The sequence below is a fragment of the Ambystoma mexicanum genome, chromosome 4p, assembly GCF_040938575.1.
Source record: "Ambystoma mexicanum isolate Mex_15411 chromosome 4p, UKY_AmexF1_1, whole genome shotgun sequence".
Lineage (NCBI taxonomy): Eukaryota > Metazoa > Chordata > Amphibia > Caudata > Ambystomatidae > Ambystoma > Ambystoma mexicanum.
In genome coordinates, this window is record NC_090927.1 from 1,021,727,661 (window position 1) to 1,021,747,292 (window position 19,632).

Below are 19,632 nucleotides of genomic sequence, written 5' to 3' on the forward strand. Positions count from 1 at the left end.
GACTATTTAAGAACAGCATACTAAAAAGTAGTCCAGAAGAAAATGAGACACATTGCCATAACATTATCAGGAAGGGGGGAGACATCCTCCTGACCTTATTTAAGTTGGTTAGAATAGTGATAGGGTCAATTCGAACTAGTTTTGGATGGCAGACTGATTCATGCAAGACTTTTTGACAACTGACTAGCACCTTAGTTATTTATATAGACAAGGAACACCTGTATAGCAATAGGGAAAGATAGGCCTTCTTATTTTTTAATAAATAACTATTGGAAATGGCGTCAGTCTCTGCGTCCTTCTTCTGACCTTCCACAGGTGGTAGGTAAAGCTGACACCACAGCAAGTGCATCCTTCATGCCCACATTAAGACCTCAATAGAATACGGAGGCTTTCTTCTGCTCGGACCAGTCAGTTTCTGCAGCCAGCTGGTTGAATTTTGCCATGTACTCCAGGATACCTGATTTTGCCTGAGTGTGTTCTAGGAGTTCCAAATCTCTGGCCTGCGCCTTGAAGCCATTATCAAATATTTTTCCCATCTCTTCTTAGAGGCTCTCAAAGCAATACACAACAGGTTTATGGATTCCAATAATGGATTAGCCCATGCCACCTAAGTAAAAGTGTAGAAAAGCAGCCTTGAATGTTGCATCAGGAAATGCCAAGGGTCGGCACAAAAATGCAGCTTACATTGATTAATGAAAGTCCAATACTTGGGGATCTCCCAGAAAACATTTGGGGGTTCTAATGTAAAAGGACTGGGCACAAACATGGGTGATGCCTGTGCTCCAGCTGCAGGAGGAAAGCCTGCTGGCCCTGACTCCACAAATTGTGCATCTGGGGAAGTGCCTGTTTACTTTCCTGTATAACGACTAAGCGTTGGTAAATAGCATTATTGAATGCAGTCATGTCCCTCATAGGGCGGTACTTGCTTTTATTAAAGCAGCCACTGGGTCCACGGCAGCTCCATATTTACCTAGGTGGGTAAAAGTAATGCTTCTCAGTCTGTCACAGGTTTGACTGATACCCAGGTGGAACAAAAAACCTTCCTCCCAATCTTCTGGCCAGCAAGAATGCAAAACACTATATTGGCCAGATGATTGGGCAAAAGAGTGGAGGACTAGCATCCAGATCGCCAGGCTGCAATAAAAATCACAATATGTCCGAACATGTACTCTGCATGATATGCAACCTCAACTCCCCTAAGATAATTATTATTACCTTGATATCTGTGCGGAGAGGAGGAATCTAAAGGCAGAACAAGACGGGAGCAATAGGAAAAAAAAGAAAACTTGGTCCAACAAAATAACAAAGTCTGAGTTCAAAAAATAATTAAATGATCCCGCAAAGTCACATGTTCCAAACCAAATCCTGGGAGGTAGTGTAAGGAAGGAATTGTATCAAACAGTAAGACAGACACAAGTGATCACAGTTCATGGGTGTTTATTGAACTTCAACTGGGTTTGAAAAAACACCTATCTAAACTTAAATCTTAAGATGGGATCAAGCTACGACCATCAAATAATAATAATGAAGTCCTAGTGGTGTCTTGTCAAAATAAAAGGATCTATACTTATAAACCTATTGCCACTCCTTTTGCCAATCCTTACTTCTAAATACAAATTGTGTGGGAAACAAAGTTATGCAAAAGAGATGTGTTTAAGAAATGAAATGTCAGGATATTCAAGCCATTGGCTTCCCTTCCACACATTTTCAGCACGGGACAAGGCGGCACACTCAAGCTTAGCACAGTCTCTGGCTTCTCTAGCGCGAGGATGCAGTTCAAATCTCAGTATCACAGCCTTCTGTACCAAAGTCTCTTGGACATTCAAAGTCTCTTACTTCAGAGGGCCTGATACAACAAACAAACATTCAAAAGTCCCTTTCTCCTCTGGACTCTCATGTACAACTTCTTGGGTGATTTTCGATTCACCCCGGGTCCCCATCTGCCGGGCTGAGACCCACTGTAACACAAGGCTTTCAATTGATCTCCCTCTGCCGGGCTTGCACCAACTTTATTTACTTTGTCACAAACTTTCTTTACTGTATCAACATTGAAGACTTTCGACTGTGCGCTGGATTTTGCTTGACCCGTCGCAGGACCACTTCGATTCACATTCATTCACTTTCAAATGATCTCCCTCTGCTGGGCTTGGATCAAATGTATCTACTTTTGTGACTCCTCAGCTGGGTACCTTATAGAGCCCATCGATTGAGCACCCACGCGGTGCCGGACCACGTTGTCAAAGGTATTCTAGCTTGCTTTAAAGTTCAATCACGTATCACACACATTTTACCAATGTTCGTTCCAGCGCCCGCCATACAATGTTGCTGCTTGCAACTTTGGCTTCAACACAGGTCTTGTATAGGTCTCCCCAACTCTCCTGCTGTGGTGTTTTCACTGAAGCGGCTTTATTCTTGGAGCCAAGGACAGTACCACAGTGGCGTGTGATTCTCCCCACCCTGTGTATCTATGACACACAATGCAGGATTCTTCAGCCTGTTTTCCTGGTCTTATGCTTTCCAATCTCGGGGACTCATGAAAGCAATGGTACTTCGCTACTCATGTAGGCTTTTTGTTTCGCTGTCTTTCTTCTCTCGTTAAACTGCCATCTTGGAACTGCTGTTTGCTTGTGTGTTTTGCCTCACCCAGAGTGTGCTCTCGTGCTCTACCTTTTATCCATGTGGGGGAAGTGTAATGGAAGTCGGTGTGTGTGTGATGGTCAGTAATTACCTGACCTTGCCTGACTATTGTATTGGGACACGTCAGGTATATGGCTCAGGTGTTAGTTGTTTTCTCTCATAGCGGGCTGTTCGTGAAAAAGTGTTCATGTTGTAGGAGGGGAGGGGGGTAGAGTTCCTAAATAATTGGTAGGATGGGGTAAAGGTGTTATAGGGAAGGGGATATCTCGTCTCACCATCCGGTGTCCCACTCCCTGAAAGCCCCCCACCCAGGTGATCCTCCCGCACTGGTCCACCCCAGGAACTGGATCCAAAAGCGATGGCCGTGTCCTGGCCACCTGGGTGATAGATCTCCGGGGACTAGTGGGTGAGAGACCTTCTGGTTTATCACAGTAGGTAGTTCAATCTATAAGCCAAGCCAGGGGTCACATACCCAAAGGGTCCAAGCCAGAACTTCAAAAAGGGCAAATCCAATGAGGCAATCCAGTGTCCAGAACCAGAAATCAAAACAGAAATCGCAAATGGATCCAAAAGCACAAGGCAAGAGAAATTCATACAATGGTCCAGGGGCCAACAGGAGAAACAACCAATCCAAAAGGCAGTCCAAGATCAGAAAACCTGGAAACGCAGGCGCTAGCTCACTGCGCAGGGAAAAGAATAGCTGAGAAGCGCAGACCCATGGGTCACTGCTGGTTTTCTAGTACAGCGAGTCCCCGAAGCCATGATGTGCTGGAGGAGTCCTGTGACGGCGGAGCATGCTGACCCTGTGTTTGTGGCATGCCACATGTGCTCCTGGGAAGTGTAGTCCCATATGGTGGCGTGCATCTCGTAGTCGCCACGGCAAGCCCCAGGGATGTTGGACCATCAGACCACAGTTCCTCACAACAGCATGCCAGATAAATATGCTACAGACACCACCCATCTCTATTGCCGAACTAGATCTCACATTACTGCATAATTCAAGTGGCCTTGAGTATACATTAGCAAACCTACAATTAACCTCTGTTATTTTCACCTTGACATATTCTAGAAATGCCTTGCATAAATCTACATTGGGAAATGTACTAAATATGAATAAAGTTGCATTCTTTTATTCAGTTCTTTGAAAATATCAACAGCCTGAAATTATTGCATTTTGCGGTCTTCAAGAAAAGTGTAGACTATGAACCCTGCAGTGACGACAGCGTTTTGTTTCTTTCAGGGAAATGTCACATTTCTCTGTAGAAGATGAAGCTGTGATCCAGTCCATGCTCCGACAGTTGCTTCAGAGTGTAAAAGAAAAGATCAGGGGAGCGCCATCAGTGGAATGTGCAGAAGAGATTCTTCTTCACCTGGAAGAAACAGATGAACATTTTCACAAGTAATGGCATCCATTTTAACATGCAGAGTGTAGAGGCAGGCATCGGAGAGCATTTTCTGGAGTTTGATGAATTTTCTTTATTTAATTTTTTTTTTATTTATTGGGTATTTATAATGCACCTATAGGAATTGTGGGTTATGGTGAGATCTGCTGAATACCCTTTCTTTTTGTTAGCATTAGTAATGGGAACACAAAGTTGACTGAGTATTTGATGATCAGATTTGTGTGCTTTTTCGCTTTAAACTCCCAATATAATAATAATTAGAACACTGCAACAGAAATACCAAATTTTCTCCCAACATTGTGCCTTGAGAGAGATTGCAATGTGATTGTTAATGACTGCCTGATAAAATAAGAATGGGAAATTGACTTGCTGTACTGTCGGGCCTGCAAAATCATCGGGCAAACATAACAAATCCCAGAAACCATGGATCAATATGAAATATTTCCACTTTAAGACAACATATGTGGTTACTGAAAAAAGAAGCATAACAATGACCATTTTAAGACTATGTTTCCCCCTGCTGCATTTTATCCATGTTTTTCTACTGCCCCTTAAACCATCCAATTGATGAGAGGTACATTGGACGAGAAGAAATTGTGGGGAGCAGAGAAGAAATGAGTGAGAGGCCGCAAGAGGTGATTGGGCTAAGAAGAAAGAGCTAAAAGGGAAGAGATTATGAGGTGGGGAAAAATAGAAGAGGAAAAGAAGTCTAGTGGCTAAGATGGCAAGTTTGGGACTGAAAGATCTGTGTTCCAATATGGTTTCTTTCGCTTGACCAAAATGATACTATCTTGGATAAGTCTAAAATAAATGGCGGCTAGTGCATTTTATAACTGGAGGGGCGTAAACATTTCCCACACATATACCAGAAAGACCGAGAGTAGCAAGGGAGCTTGTACCAACCAAAGGGGATTTGGGAGGGGGAACATTTTTTGAATGGATGGAAATGGTGCATTATACAGCATACTTTCTGTGACAGATGGGGTAAAAAGCCAGACAGTTTGCAGTTGTTTGGTAGGGTAACTCAATCCAAAAATTCCATAGAGGCAATTGACCGACACTGCACAGAAGCATTTCACAAAGCATTTTCATGATGCCTTTGCCCACAATATATGCTAGTATAAAAAAATGTTCATGCTGGCTCAGCACATACATGTCCACCATGGCTATACTAATATATGTCAGTATTGCCATATAAGAACATACTTATGTTTGATTTGCGCATATTACTAGGTACGATACTATAGGAAAACTTGTCCAGTCTGGTTCTGCCAATAGATGGCAGTATTCCCATGTAAGGACATACTCCTTTTGGCTTTTCCATTAAAAATGTCATGCTACAATAAGAAAACCTGTCCAAATTGGCTGCATCAAAATGCCAGTCTAGCAACGTAATAACACTTATCATGCTTACTTAATCATAGATGCTGGTGTGCGTGGAGCAAAAGGAGGACTCAGATTTGCGTTAGACATTTTTAACTTGTTTATTTAAATAATAAGAAAAATTCCTAACTTGCCCTATTGCTATGGAATGTTCCCTAGCTAACCAAACTAACTAAGGGTGCTTGTCAGTCGTCCAAAAGTCTGATGACAAATGTCCTCCGTCCAAAACCCACTTCTATCTGACACTTACACTTGTAACAAGTCTGATTTTGCCACTAACTGGAAACAAGTTAGTAGAGACTAATGGCGCTGGTTCCCAGTGTGTCTTTCATGATCTATTATAGTTTGTGCTGTATATTCATAGGTCCTTCTTGCTGTCTTTCTGGATGTAGTCTTTTACATTCCATCCTCTATATACTAGTCCTTCAGACTCTTTACACGTCATGCTCTTTTGGTTGGGGTTTGGTATCCTCTTAATGATGGTACGACACTACCAGTCCTGGAGCGCCCCTTTCTTTGTCTTTGATTTTATAGATTGATACTTGAACTCTGAGCGTTTTTCAAAGTCTCTTAGCAATGGCTTCCACTCTTCATCCACAATTCCCCATATTCACATTTGTGCTTTCTCAATGGTCTATAGTCCTCTTTGCAGTTCCTTCCAATTAATGTATGTGGTCCCGGTTGCCTCCCCCCTTCTGTGTTCCACCCCGGTACCTTCACTTCTGATGGGTGGATTTCCAGGGCTTGGCGTTGGCACAGGCCGCTTTCCTTGACTCTGTCTCCTCTTCCTCAACGTCACTGCAGACTCGCTCGTGGTGTCGTCGTGCTTGGCGTGTTGCTGCTGCGGAGCGCTTTAGTTCCTCCCGTCCTCTCTGGTTTCGGCGTTGTTGATCGGGCTGCAGTGATCCGTGGTCACGTCACTATGTTTATGGTCTCCAGCATTCCGTCCTGACAGTGGTTTCCCACCGCCTGGTGTTCCCCTCTAAGACATCGCTACGTCAGAGGGCTTCCCTTGCTTATGACTCTCTCTCTCACTCCCAACTAGCCCAGACCCCTAGGGAGTCTCTTGCAGAGTGGGCTCACTTCCCTAGCCTGAGGGGGAGAAGGGGCAAATACTCTTGATTCGTCACAATGACCAGAATAAAACACCATGCCACAGTAAGTAATGGCTAGAGAGGAGCACCAAAATGTCCGTCTAGCCACGTAATAACACATATTATGCTTGTTTTTTTTTTTTTATCATGGATGGGTGTCAATTAAAAATGTCATGCCACAGTAAGAAATGGCTAGACAGGCTACCCTGGCTACCATAAAATGCCAGTCTAGCCACGTAATCACACATATCATGTTTGCTTTATCATTGGTGGTTGCCCATAGTTGTGAACCCTTCATGCCCTGCACCTCCCAAAATCAGCTCCTCAGTGGCGGCAGACTCAGTGCAAACACACTTGCATACCCATTCACACAACATTCACTCTCTCGTTTACTGACACCAGACACTCGCTCCTTCATGTGCGCACCAATATGCCATACAATCGCTCATTCACATGCGCACCCAGGTATCCATACACTGACTCATTCACACACATATTACATAACACCACCCTTGCATGCATACATACAAGCATACATCATAAACATGCAACACCCTCGCTCCTATGCACACACACTTATAAAAGATTTTGTTTTTCTTGCCATTTTCTGAATCTGTCTTCCCTAAGGGTCTCTTCTCCTGGATAGCCTCTGACTCCACGCCGACAGGAACCAGCAAGCGGGGTGTGCCTCCAGATTCCGATCATGCACAGTGTATCCGGGCGATTCCATCCTGCGCGGCAACCACTGGGAACATTTCTTTCTGAAGTCTGCACTCAGAAAGAAATGATGTGACTTCAGAAAGAAATAATTTCTTTCTGAATCTTGATGGCCAAGCCTCTCGGGCATTGTACAGCAGCACCCCCGCACTGCAGCGGGGGAGCACGCTATGCCAGTGATCCTAATCACGACTGCCCTACTTACATAAAATGGTTTGTCTTGCGCCAAACTATAACCAAAAAAGTGATAGGTGGAGGGTTTTGAATAAATCTGAACCACTGGCACTGCTCTGGGAAATCTTCCACACTGTCGTTTTTTAGCCCGTCTGTGCCATTGCGAAAGGGGTTCAGCCATTTACAGGTACTGCCACCGATTGGAAGTAGCCCAGCACGAACTGCTAGGCCAGGTCCTCCCTGCACAGAAACACAAGCAACCCCAGACATGTTTCGGCCTTTTTGGGCCTCTTCAGTGAGGTGCAGCTTGGTTCTCTATGCCGCAGCGAGCAAGGGACCAACGTCTGGGCATACCCTCTCTCACATAGGGATACAAACTATAACCAATTACCTTTTTTATGTTCTTCAGTTCCTTTATCTATGATTTCTTTCTATTTCCTATGCATTTCCATGCAAAATCAGATGGCTTAAGGGCACATTAATTAGCAACTTTATGCTAACAAATCTAGTCTGTCATTGTATAGGAGCAGGGTCAGGCACATGCAAAATGAGCTTAGTCATGAAAACTGTTGCAAGCTTAGGCTGCATGTAATTTGCTTTTTTCAAAAACAATTAAACTCATGTTATGTACAATTTTGCTCATTTATTCTCTTTGATCAGATAAAGCCTGTAATCCAAAGGTGGACACTGCCAAAATAGGATACTCTGGACAGTTGAGGTTTAACTGAAGCACCCAGACTCCGTTTGGGATAAGTTAGGATATGTCCCCCAATTCAGATTTTTTTTTCTACATGCAATATACCTCTCCAGTAGGAATCAATGCTGCAGGGTAATGACAGTAGGCAAGCGCTCTTGGTTATAGGAAAGCAATTGCAGGCCGTCAAAATGTCTAGAAATAGAGTGGGCTTCATACAATTCAGTGAAAGTGTGTGTTGCCATAGGAGTGGAGGGACCCAGAGCTAAGGGCTAATCTCCTGGGGTTTTCTTGTTCCATTTACCAATATAATATTTTTCATTACTAGGTGTAGAGCCTCCAGTTACTGGCCTTGACAGAAAGTAAAAGGTCAACACTGTCAAAAGTACTTTCAGTAGAGCAACATAACTGAGGCTTTAAAGTCAGTAGGGATGTTCTGGGGTCAGAGCCAAAGGTGACCTGACGCTGGGGTATGGTGCAGCGTCCCAATAGCTGATGCTGCAGGCAGTGCAGATGGTTATCTAGCAACACATATTAGGTAAGCCAATAGTTCCTCCGAGTCCCAGTTTTCTTAGATGAAGTTTCTTTGAGTAATGTCTTTTTGGGACCAACTTCATCTGAGAGCAGATATCCAAGCTGTTCCCGTTGGTCTAGAGGGCAGTAGATGAGGATGAGGAAGAAGAAGAGGAGGAGGAGGAGAAGCAGGTGGTGGTGGTGAAGTGAGGACGTGATTATGAGGAACCACTGAAGCATGAGGTGGATTGTGGAACAGTGAAAATAAGAGAATGATAAGACGAAAAGCGACCTCAAGAGGAGGAGTAGGAGTGTAATTCAGAGGAGGTTGGAAGGGACTTCAAGAGGGGAGACGAGGACAATATATTTAGGAAGATGTTGGAGGAGCAGGGGAGTGGTGGGATCGAAATTAAGATTTGATGAGCCGTAGCGTAAAGCAACTCCTGGATACCAGGCATTTCTTGGTTGGCAGGCATTAACTCTACAGAAACCAAGAGCTAGCACAAAGCCTGCCACAAATCTAACGTGTATATGTGCGGAAAACCTTGAATTTCTGTTAATTTAAATATTTTCCATTATGCTTTAAATATCCCTTTTATATGTTCATTATTTCTCTTTAAACACATTCACAAATATATAGAGTTAATGTCACACAGGTAGGTTTGTATGGCACCAACTGGCTTGGGGAGTCAAAATGAGCTCACGGTAGCTGTCAAGCTAAACAGGCTCGCCTGAACTACAGTCGGGAACGAAATAGACCCCAGCTCCTGCCAACTTCGAACCATGGAATGTATTCAGGAGGAGATGGCTGGAGACCTCGGGAGAGGGGGGTGGAGCGCAGGAAGAAGCATGTGAAGGAAAGAGTTAGGACAAGCAAGAGGTCGCTGGAGGAGATGCTAGGCTGAAGGAAATAAATATTTAGGAGGAGGCAGGAGAAGAGGAAAGCCGAAGGAGGAGGAGGAGGGTTGAGAAAGAGTATGCATGCTACAAGCCTGACCGGAAGGAATTGTGGCATGGCTGAGGCACGAGCATGTGTCGTGGCATTGAGGAGAGACACTGTGAGGTGAAGGAAAAGAACAGTGTATTGCCGGGGACAAGAGGAGCAGCAGGAGTCCGATGAGGTATGATACAATTCTAACTCATGAAGGAGTTAGACAATAACGGCATGTGAAGAAATAAAGGCAAAGCCCTGAGCCAGTGAGGCAGAGAGAATCTTTGTCAGGCCTGTGTGCCACTTGGTGTTCATTTTGTGATTCCTGCTATTAACTACAGGGCTGCTAGACCTAGCCTACCGTGCCTGCCCACCAACGAACCAAGAACCAGTTAAGAGAACCCACATCTACAGAATGGAGAGCCGAAATACCCAAGACTGAATGAATAATTCATGAGGCTATATCCTGGAAGACGATTCTCAGATTGAGCATTAAAAACCCAGACACTTTGTTGTTTGAATCTCGTGGGCAATAAATCATAAGGGGTTATCAACCCTACAGTTGTTTAGAGTTAAGTAGAAGTCATTTTGGTTTTCGTTTCTTGAGCTTATGCCCAAAAAAAGACTGTTCTGTTGATTCCCAGTGTTAGTTACTTAAGGAATAGCTCTCAGAAATCAAGAAAGTGGTTGTGAGTTGCTTCTTTAATTTGGCTCTGCATTGTGACTACCTTCAATCAATGTTAAGTCAATCTATATTTTAACCTATCTGGTTTTGATACCAATCTGCTTTGTGACAAAGAAGATTACTTCAGATAGAGGTTTTCTGTATGTTTTGTTGTTTTGGGTAGCGATTTCAGCAGACGGCTAACCATGAACCCAAGATTCTGGGTTAGAAATAGGAAAAGCTTGATGTCCTCCTTTATGTACGTAATCCATGGGCTCCATGCTCCATACATGATAGAGTTAATGACTAATATAGGAAAGTTATCGGGATATGCAGTAAATAACAGTAAATCAGTGGTGTTCCCGCTGGGATCCCTGAAGGGGATGACACAATCCAAACTACAGTGGGTGGTGGTGCAATGGGAGACAGTCGTTTAAGTATCTAGGCATACAAGTGCACCACAATACCTCAGACACCTTTCAATATAATGTGGAATGCGGATGTCAAGGTTGGAAGAGAGCAGGATGTTCTGGGGCAAGCACCGCGATCCCTTATGGGGAGGATAGCGGTGTGCAAAATTATCATTCTACTGCGGTGTCTATACTACTTTGTCAATATCCCCTTTTTGATCAAACCCCCTTTCTTTAAGAGGTTGGGTGGCCTACTTTCTGCATTCGTATGGGTAGGAGGAAGACGTAGGGTGTCCATGGACAGGGGCTACTCGGAGGGAGTACTCTCTCTCCCAGATTTCAAGCTTTACTACTTAGCTTCCTATTGCAGCATGGGGCCAGGTTGGATTCCCAGGCAGGCAGGATCGACAGGCGACTGATAGGTAATCCCCTGTGCTCACATGCAGGGATGGAACTCCTATGGGGGACTCCAAGGGGGTCTCAGATAGTGGCATATTGTTGGTGTTCCAACAGGTATCGAAGCAGCATGTATAAAATTGAAACTGGGTAGGGGATACAGTCTGGACATTCCGCTGAGGGCGGACCCTGAAACAGAGGCCATCCTGGCAGATATGGGTATGAGTAGGTGCGCCACCGCAAATCTGCGTACATTGGGGGATATGTTTGAAGGTGGCCCTTTTCGGCATGGGCACAGAAATTCCACAGTCAATTCCTGAATTTTGCCAAGGCCGACTAAAGCCCTAAAAAGGCTGGGACTCGATTCTGGAAGAGCCTCAGACCACGCTGATGCTCCACATGATTCTCTCAATGGGGACGGAACGCCGGGCAAATACACAGCTGTAGCCAGCGCTGCAAGGGAGCAGGGAATTGCCTCCCTTAAAGGCTTGGGGAAAAACAGGAAGGGGACCTGGGAACTCCACTGGAGCACAAAATGTGGTCCAAAGTCTGTGCTACTATCCCAAACATTTTGTGTAACGGATGTCTCAAGTTGATTCAATTTAATATAATACATAGGGTCTACGTTACACCACACAAGTTGCATATGAACAAGGTGCTCCCTCACACTTGCCCATGGTGTAGGGGGAGTCGGTGGATTTTTGGCATATGGTCTGGGGATGCCCACAGATAGCTAGGAGGAGGACGGAAAGCGGGGGGAGGAGGGGGTTTTGCGTTGGTATGTGTTTGTATGTTCTGTTTCAAAACTTAATAAGCAAATCTTTAAAAAAAAAAGCAAGTGTGAACATCTTACCTTCACTATCATCACACTATGCCAGACACTATGTTCAAGATGAGGAACAGACTAAACCGTCCATTCAAGCGAATGCGCCTAATCTTGAACACAAATCAGTTGGGCAAGAAACTTGCCACAAAACCTTTACGAAGTGACAAGATTCACAAAAACTCGATCCACTCCTAGAGAAACTGCTAATGTCCTTTTCAGAAGAACTAAGCATTCGGATTTGAATTCACAGCCATCACTCAAATTCTACAAAGGATCATTGACAGGCTGATGTCCTTCAGCTAACTGATCAACCCCTTCCTTGCCAACCTGATAAAGTCCTTGTAGTGAAGTACTTAGCTGTGTGAAAGAATGCAAACTAGTCTAGATTGCATGATGTCAGAGAGAATGTTGGGAGGTGAGAGTGTTGATGTATGAGTGAGAGAATGCTAGTGTGCTGGTGTTCCATCCCATGCAGTTGGAAATGTAGCCTGGCTGGTGGGAGCCAGTGGGTTCCTCTTATGTAATCTCAAGGACGTAGGAGTAACTGGAGTAAAGGATCTTACTTGTAACTTACCTGAAGTGTCTGCGGATCATCTTTATGACACTGGTGACAAGTTGGTCTTCCAAGTGGACCTGTAGATTAGAGATGGACTGGCGGCTGTTGGAGCAACTGGAACAGGAACTGAAAACTGAAAAGTACCAAGTAAGCTGGTGTGGGACAGTGCAGAAAGTGAGGACCCACTGCCCTCAATTGCAAAGTCCTATCACCCAGGGCGGACATAGGTGCTATGTAAGTGTTGGATTGCAAAGGGTGTACCCAGCAAGTTAAAGATGGGCAGTAGTCGGGGCAGGCTACAGATATCTTTGCTTAAAATGGCGCAGGAAGGCCAGTAGTATTATGGCCTGTTAGATTGTATGGACACCCAGGGAGTGTGAAGAAGGTTGCCAGTAGCCCATGGTGCTGGCTGACAAGGAATTTGCCCAACCATGAACAGATTGGATAAGGAGTGGATACCGAGAGCGACAATATGCGTGGCAAAGGAGCTTAGTGGTAAAGCAGAGTTGTAACACTCTGGCGGCCTGCTGGACTAGAGCAAGCGGTAAAACTGAGGAATTAACTTGTTCATACATGATATATTGTTTTAAGATTGGTTCCAAAAGAGTGGAGAGGCTGATCAGATTGGCAGAGAAGGCAAGTGACTATGCTGCGACTGGAGTAAACGTCTGCTGTTGGGTATAGTGAGTGCAGAAAGGTTGGTTGCTGCGTTGTCTGCACAGAGTCGTGCCGGAATGCCATGGAGCCGGCCCAGAGCTCCTATCGGCTCTCTATATGAAGTGAAATGGTTACGTCAGCGGGAAAGATGTGCAGAAGCCGTTGGAAGCTGGAAAATCCATCAATTGCAGGAGCTAACATGAGACAGCTGACATGGGACGGAGTGGGGACAGGAGGACATGAGGAAAGAACCTGGCGCAGTCCAGCGGCGTAACTGTCGTGACAGGCAAAACGGACACAGATGACTGGAAATTCAGAACAGCGATGAAAGCCCTGTCATGCCCGTGCTAAGAAGAGTACAAAAATGGCCTCTGTCAGGGTTTGTGCAGGAGAGGTGATGTAGGTATTGTAGCTAGATGCAAGGTTGGAAGCTAGTCTAGAATGCATTAAGTCAGAGAGAATGTTGGGAGGTGAGGATGTTGATAGAGGAGTGAGAGAATGTTAGTGTTCGAATCCAGGCAGTTGGAAGATGTAGCCTGGGTGGTGTGAGCCACTGGGTTCCTCTCATGTAATCTCGTGGATTTAAGAGTAACCGGAATGAAGGGATCTTCTTGTAACTTACCTGAAGTGTTTGCGGATCATCTTTATCATAGTCCTCTTTGAGTTTTGACACAGTTTCTATTTTCTGTAATACTTTATTGGTTTGGTTTATAAAACCTTTACAAATATATCTTTAACAATTTTACAAACAACAATTTCTTGATGATATTACAAACAAGCAATTTCTTTTAACATCACTAAAAAACTTATCTTATTACTCAAACATTTAATTACTCTTAGACATACAAATCTGAAAAGGCTGTTATCTTATTATTTTGACATAAAACCGATCTAGTACCTAAAACAACTTAAATACATTAAAACTTTTTTTTAAGAGTTACTAACTTCAGAGACACAGATTTGCTATGCATAATATTCAGCCACAGCAAGTACAAGAACAACTTTTCTGCGTTCGGAATATAACCAATAAAATATTTCATTCTTTGGGTCAATCAGGCTGGACAATAGAGTAATAGATGTGTCAAGGAGTTTCCCCCCTTCTCACCTGAGTCTGTTCTTTACTGGTGTCCTTGGTCGATGCCTTCTTGCGGATGGACCGGGTCTTGAAGAAGGCTGCCCGATTCTCTTCCGAATCCAGAATGCGTTCAGTTTCCGGGACGCCGAATCCAGGAATCCAGGAGGCAGTGGAAGCACGCTAGCCAGGAATCCAGGAGGTAAGTAGAAGGGGGAGGACTAGGAAGGGATAGCGGGATTAGAAAAAGGAGACGAACCGCGAGCTACGGAGCACATGTCTGGTCGCTACTTCGCAATAGCATTGAGCCGCGCGGAGCCGCGGAAGGCGTGGTCTATTAGTAGAAAAGGCTACGTCCAGCGCATGGAGCGAGAAGGGATTACGCTGGACGGCCATGTTGGGAGTATTAATGAGTGTAAGCCCGCTGTGACAGGGACCAAGAAGCCCAAAAGGGGTGCACTCTGTGATTCATGACAGCATGCCTCCTCTGAAGACCTTTCCCTCCAGGTTTGCCCGGGTTAATGAGATGAAATCTTCTGAGCAGTCGAGGGGCCTTGATGTTTGACATAGGCTCCCAGGTTCTTTCACTAGGGGGATATCCTTTCCATTCAACCAGATATTGAAGCTGGCCCCTTCTATACCTGGAATCACAAATCCGGGACTCCTCGTATTCCAATTGGTTGTCGACCAGTATAGGAGGAGGTTTGCAGGGTTTCCGGGAGGATGGATAGTAGGGTTTCAGCAAAGATGTGTGAAAGACTGGGTGTATTTTCTTCCAGGAGTCTGGCAATTTGATCCGATAAGAAACGGGATTTATAACTTCTTTGATGGGAAATGGTCCATGGGAAATGGTCCATAGTATCGAGGGGCCAATTTACTCGGCCGTAGATGTCGGGGTAGTAATTTTGAGGACAACCAGACCTGGTCACCGATTGCATAAGAAGGGCCTGGTCTTCTTTTGGAATCTGCATATTTCTTGGTCTGTTTTCTGGTCTTCTCCAAGAATTCCTTGGCCTCCTTATGTATATTGACAAGGGGTTCGACCCAGGAGTCAACTGTAGGTACTGGTGTAGGTTGAGGAAGAACAGAAGGCAGGACCGATGGATGGAAACCTTGACTGCAATAAAAGGGGCTGGTCTTAAGTGCTGAATGGTCGGAATTGTTGTAGGCAAATTCAGCCACGGGTATCAGGAGGGACCAGTCATCCTGAACCTTGGTGGCAAAGCATCGAAGATACTGTTCCAGGGTTTGATTGACACGTTCTGTGGCTCCGTTGGTTTGAAGGTGATATCCTGAAGAAAGGGCACGTTGGATTCCTAAGCATTGACAGAGACTTTTCCAGAATTGTGAGATGTATTAAGGTCCACGATCCAATATGATCTTGGAAGGGAGTCCATGCAAACGGAATATGTGTTCCAGGAAGATTTCTGCTAGTTCAGAGGAGGATGGCAGTTTATGCAGGGGTGTAAAATGAGCCATATGAGTGAACAAGTCTATGGTAACCATAATGGTAGTGTATCCACGGGAAGGTGGTAGTTCCACAATGAAGTCCGTAGCAATAATCTCCCATGGCCTGGTTGGCAGTGTAGGTTGCAGTAGAAGGCCCGCCCGTCTCTTGTTATCATGTTTATTTTGACTGCAGACAATACAGGATTGAATGTACTGCTGTACGTCGAATCTCATCCTAGGCCACCAGAATTGCCTTTGTATAAGACAGAGGGTGTTGGCGATGCCACGATGTCCGGAGTGTACGGTATCATGACAGAGATTTATTATTCTTTGTTGTAGCCTTTTTGTAGGGATGACCAATACATTGTCCTTGAACAGATACCCTTCCCGGACCCTTAGATTCCATTATTCTTCTTAGATATATCCTTCCACAGATCAGAGGATTGGGTCTGAGCTTGGATTTCTTCAAGGAGGTTGACTGCTTGGGCTACAAAGATCTTGGGGGAAAACATCTGAGGATATGTCTTGTCTTCAATGGGCTCGTAGTCTGGTCGTCGAGATTGAGTTTTGTGATCCTGGAACATGAGTGATGTGGAACTGGTACTGGGCAAAGAAGTAGGCCCATCGCACCTGACGACTATTCCTACACTCCAAAGACTGTAGAATCTGGAGGTTCCGGTGGTCTGTACGGACCTGAACTGGATGTTTAGCTCCCAGAAGTAAATGTCGCCACTCAGTGAAGGCTTGACGGATGGCTAACAATTCCTTTTCCAGGACTGAATAGTGTGTTTCACTAGGAGTGAGGGTTCGTGAAAGATAAGCAATTGGGTGTTCCGAATTATCTCCTAATTCTTGCTTCAGGACCTCACCTATGGAGTAATTCGAGGCGTCCGTTTCTACTAGGAAGGGTCGACTAGTATCGGGTTGGGCCAAGATAGGAGCTTGTGTAAATTCTGTCTTCAGACGCTGGAACGCCGTTTCTTGTGGTGTAGACCAGAGGAAGGGAGTGTCTTTCTTCAGGAGAGCAACAATCGGTTGTACTATCTCAGAGAAGTTAGATATGAACTTGCTGTAGAAATTGGCAAGGCCCAGGAATGATTGAACTTGTTTCACGGAAGCAGGAGCAGGCCAGGTCAGTATGGCCTTTACCTTAGAAGGATCCATACCGATTACTGATTCCTTCTGGGCTAAGGATAAATCCTAGGTAGTGAACAGAGGTTACATGGAACAAACATTTTTTGGGTTTGGCTAGGAGTTTGTGTTCTCTAAGTCTCTGCAAGACTGCCTTCACGTGCTCTTCATGTTGTATAGGGTCCTTGGAGAAGATCAATATGTCATCCAGATATACAATGACGAAGAGAAACAACATGTCAGAAAACACCCTGTCCATAAAGCGTTGGAAAATTGCCGGGGCATTAGCTAGTCCAAAGGGCATGACTAGATATTCATAATGGCCAGAGGGTGTTCTGAAGGCGGTTTTCCATTCGTCCCCTTCCCGGACACGAATCAAATGATAGGCGCCCCTGAGATCCAACTTGGCGAATATTACCACGCCTCTCGCGGCTTCCAGGATGTCCGAAATCAAGGGTAACGGGTAACGGTCCTTGAGGGTGCATTGATTTAGGCCGCGATAATCGAGGCAGGGTCTGAGTTCCTTGGTATCCTTCTTGGGAACAAAGAGTAGGGAAGCACCAGCAGGAGATTTTGAAGGTCTTATGGTGCCACTTTCAAGGTTGGCATCCAGGTATTCTCTTAGGGCCTTTTTCTCGGGTTCGAAAAGGATGAACACCCTGCCGAAGGGAATCACTGCGGAGGGTTCTGTATCTATTGCGCAGTCTTCAGGTCTGTGCGGGGGTAAGGCCTGGACTATGGCAGTTGAAAACACATCAGCATATCCTTGATAGGCCTCAGGAACGTGTATGACATTAGACACCATGAGTGATGTCTGTTGTTCCCTTGTTGGTTCCTTTGGGTTTGTTAACGGAGGTTTCAGGGATAGGCAGTGAGACATGCAAAACTCTGAGCCTAGGAATAGAGAACCCGCTGTCCAGTTGATATATGGATTGTGCTTCTGAACCCAGGGCATACCCAAAACCATGGGGTAATGAGCTGACTTAATGATGTCAAACCTAATCAGCTCCTGATGGTGATTTATTGAAAGCTGGATCTCTTTGGTCCGCAGGTTTATGGGTCCTGATACGAGGGGTCTTCCGTCAATAGCTTCCACAGGTTGCATGGTGCTTCGTGGCTTGTACGGAATTTGATGTTTAGTAACCCATTCTTGATCGATGAATATCCCCATAGCTCCGCAGTCTACCAGGGCCAAAATGGAATAGGTCTTATTCTTGGAAGGTGATAGAAAGGCCTGTAATAACACCAAATTGTTTTGTCCAGGAGAGTTCAAGGATGGAATTGATGTGGAGCAAACATCTCTCTCCCGAAGCTCTGCTCCATCTAGGATCGGGAGCTGGCGTTTTTCCGAACGCCGAGGGGGTGCTAGAGGGCATTCCCTAACCAAATGCTTATCCGAGGCACAATACATGCACAAGCCCATATGAATTCTTCTCATTCTCTCTTGCGGGGATATGGGTCCACGAAAGGCCCCAATCTGCATGGGCTCTGGTTCCGTGACTGGGCTTGGGTTGGTGTCCGTTCTGACGGTACTCTCAAATGATGCCTTGGGAGAATTTCCCCTGTTTTTTTTCTTTTCTGTCTTCCTTTCCTGGATACGGAAGTCAATTTGCATGGCAAGATCCATTAGCGCCTGGAACGAGCTTGGTCGAGCCACTCTGGCCAGCTCATCCTTAATCTCTTTGTTCAATCCTCTCCTGAACAGGGTAAAACTCGCCTCAGCGGACCAGTCAGCTTCCTTAGCCAACTGTTTAAATCGGGTCACATACGTGAGCATATCCTGGGAACCTTGCTGAAAGTCTAACAGGCGTTCCTGGGCACTGTAAACCTGCTCAGGGCGGTCAAACATGTTTTTAAGGGCCTGTATAAACCCATCATAGTCGTCCAAGAGGGCATCACTAGAGTTGACGAGGGGATTAGCCCAAGTTAAGGCATTTCCGGAAAGGTGAGAGATTATAAAACCCACCTTGGCCCTGGGGGTCGAAAAGTAATATGGCTTGAAGGTAAAGTGGACCAAGCACGAATCCAGGAATGCACGAAGGGTCTTTGCTGAGCCGTCGTATTTGTCCACGATGTCGCCCAGTAAGACACTTTCTTTTGTAGCAGAATCCCGGGATAGGACCAACTGTTTGAGAGCGGCGTTCTCCGCCTTTAAATTCTGTACCTCGGTTGATAATTCCTGCATACTATGCATCAGGTCCTGCACGGCAGCCTCCATATCAATATCAAGTTCGGTCGGGTGGCGTCTCAAACTGTCAAGGAGTTCCCCCCTTCTCACCTGAGTCCGTTCTTTACTGGTGTCCTTGGTCGATCCCTTCTTGCGGATCGACCGGGTCTTGAAGAAGGCTGCCCGATTCTCTTCCGAATCCAGAATGCGTTCAGTTTCCGGGACGCCGAATCCAGGAATCCAGGAGGCAGTGGAAGCACACTAGCCAGGAATCCAGGAGGTAAGTAGAAGGGGGAGGACTAGGAAGGGATAGCGGGATTAGAAAAAGGAGAAGAACCGCGAGCTACGGAGCACACGTCTGGTCGCTACTTCGCAATAGCATTAGGACGCGCGGAGCCGCGGAAGGCGTGGTCTATTAGTAGAAAAGGCTACGTCCAGCGCATGGAGCGCGAAGGGAGTACGCTGGTTGGCCATGTTGGGAGTATTAATGAGTGTAAGCCCGCTGTGACAGGGACCAAGAAGCCCAAAAGGGGATGTGGTAAAGTTTCTATTACCATTCTGTTCAAGCAATGCCTGCGTGAAATTTCTCAATTTTAGACGCAGGCCAAGTATTTCATTTGTAGGTAAGATATTCAACCTAAAACACATAAAGTTATTTCTTAATTTTTTACAGGGGAATCTAATTAAGTAGGATTCCAGCCCCCCCCATCGCTTTTTGAGGAGACACCACTACTGCGTAAAGTCAATGCCCTAGTACT

At 45.4% G+C, this 19,632-nt stretch overlaps 1 protein-coding gene across 2 annotated transcripts in view; it reads left to right on the plus strand.

The window, feature by feature from the left end:
- TBC1D32 (TBC1 domain family member 32) overlaps positions 1-19,632 on the plus strand; it is a 2,506,374-nt gene that overhangs the window by 125,930 nt on the left and 2,360,812 nt on the right. For both annotated transcript variants that reach the window (XM_069606604.1, XM_069606605.1), the window contains exon 4: positions 3,878-4,036. In XM_069606604.1, coding sequence (XP_069462705.1) covers positions 3,882-4,036 — 155 coding nt within the window. In that variant the 5' untranslated portion in view covers positions 3,878-3,881. The remainder of the gene's footprint in view (positions 1-3,877; positions 4,037-19,632) is intronic.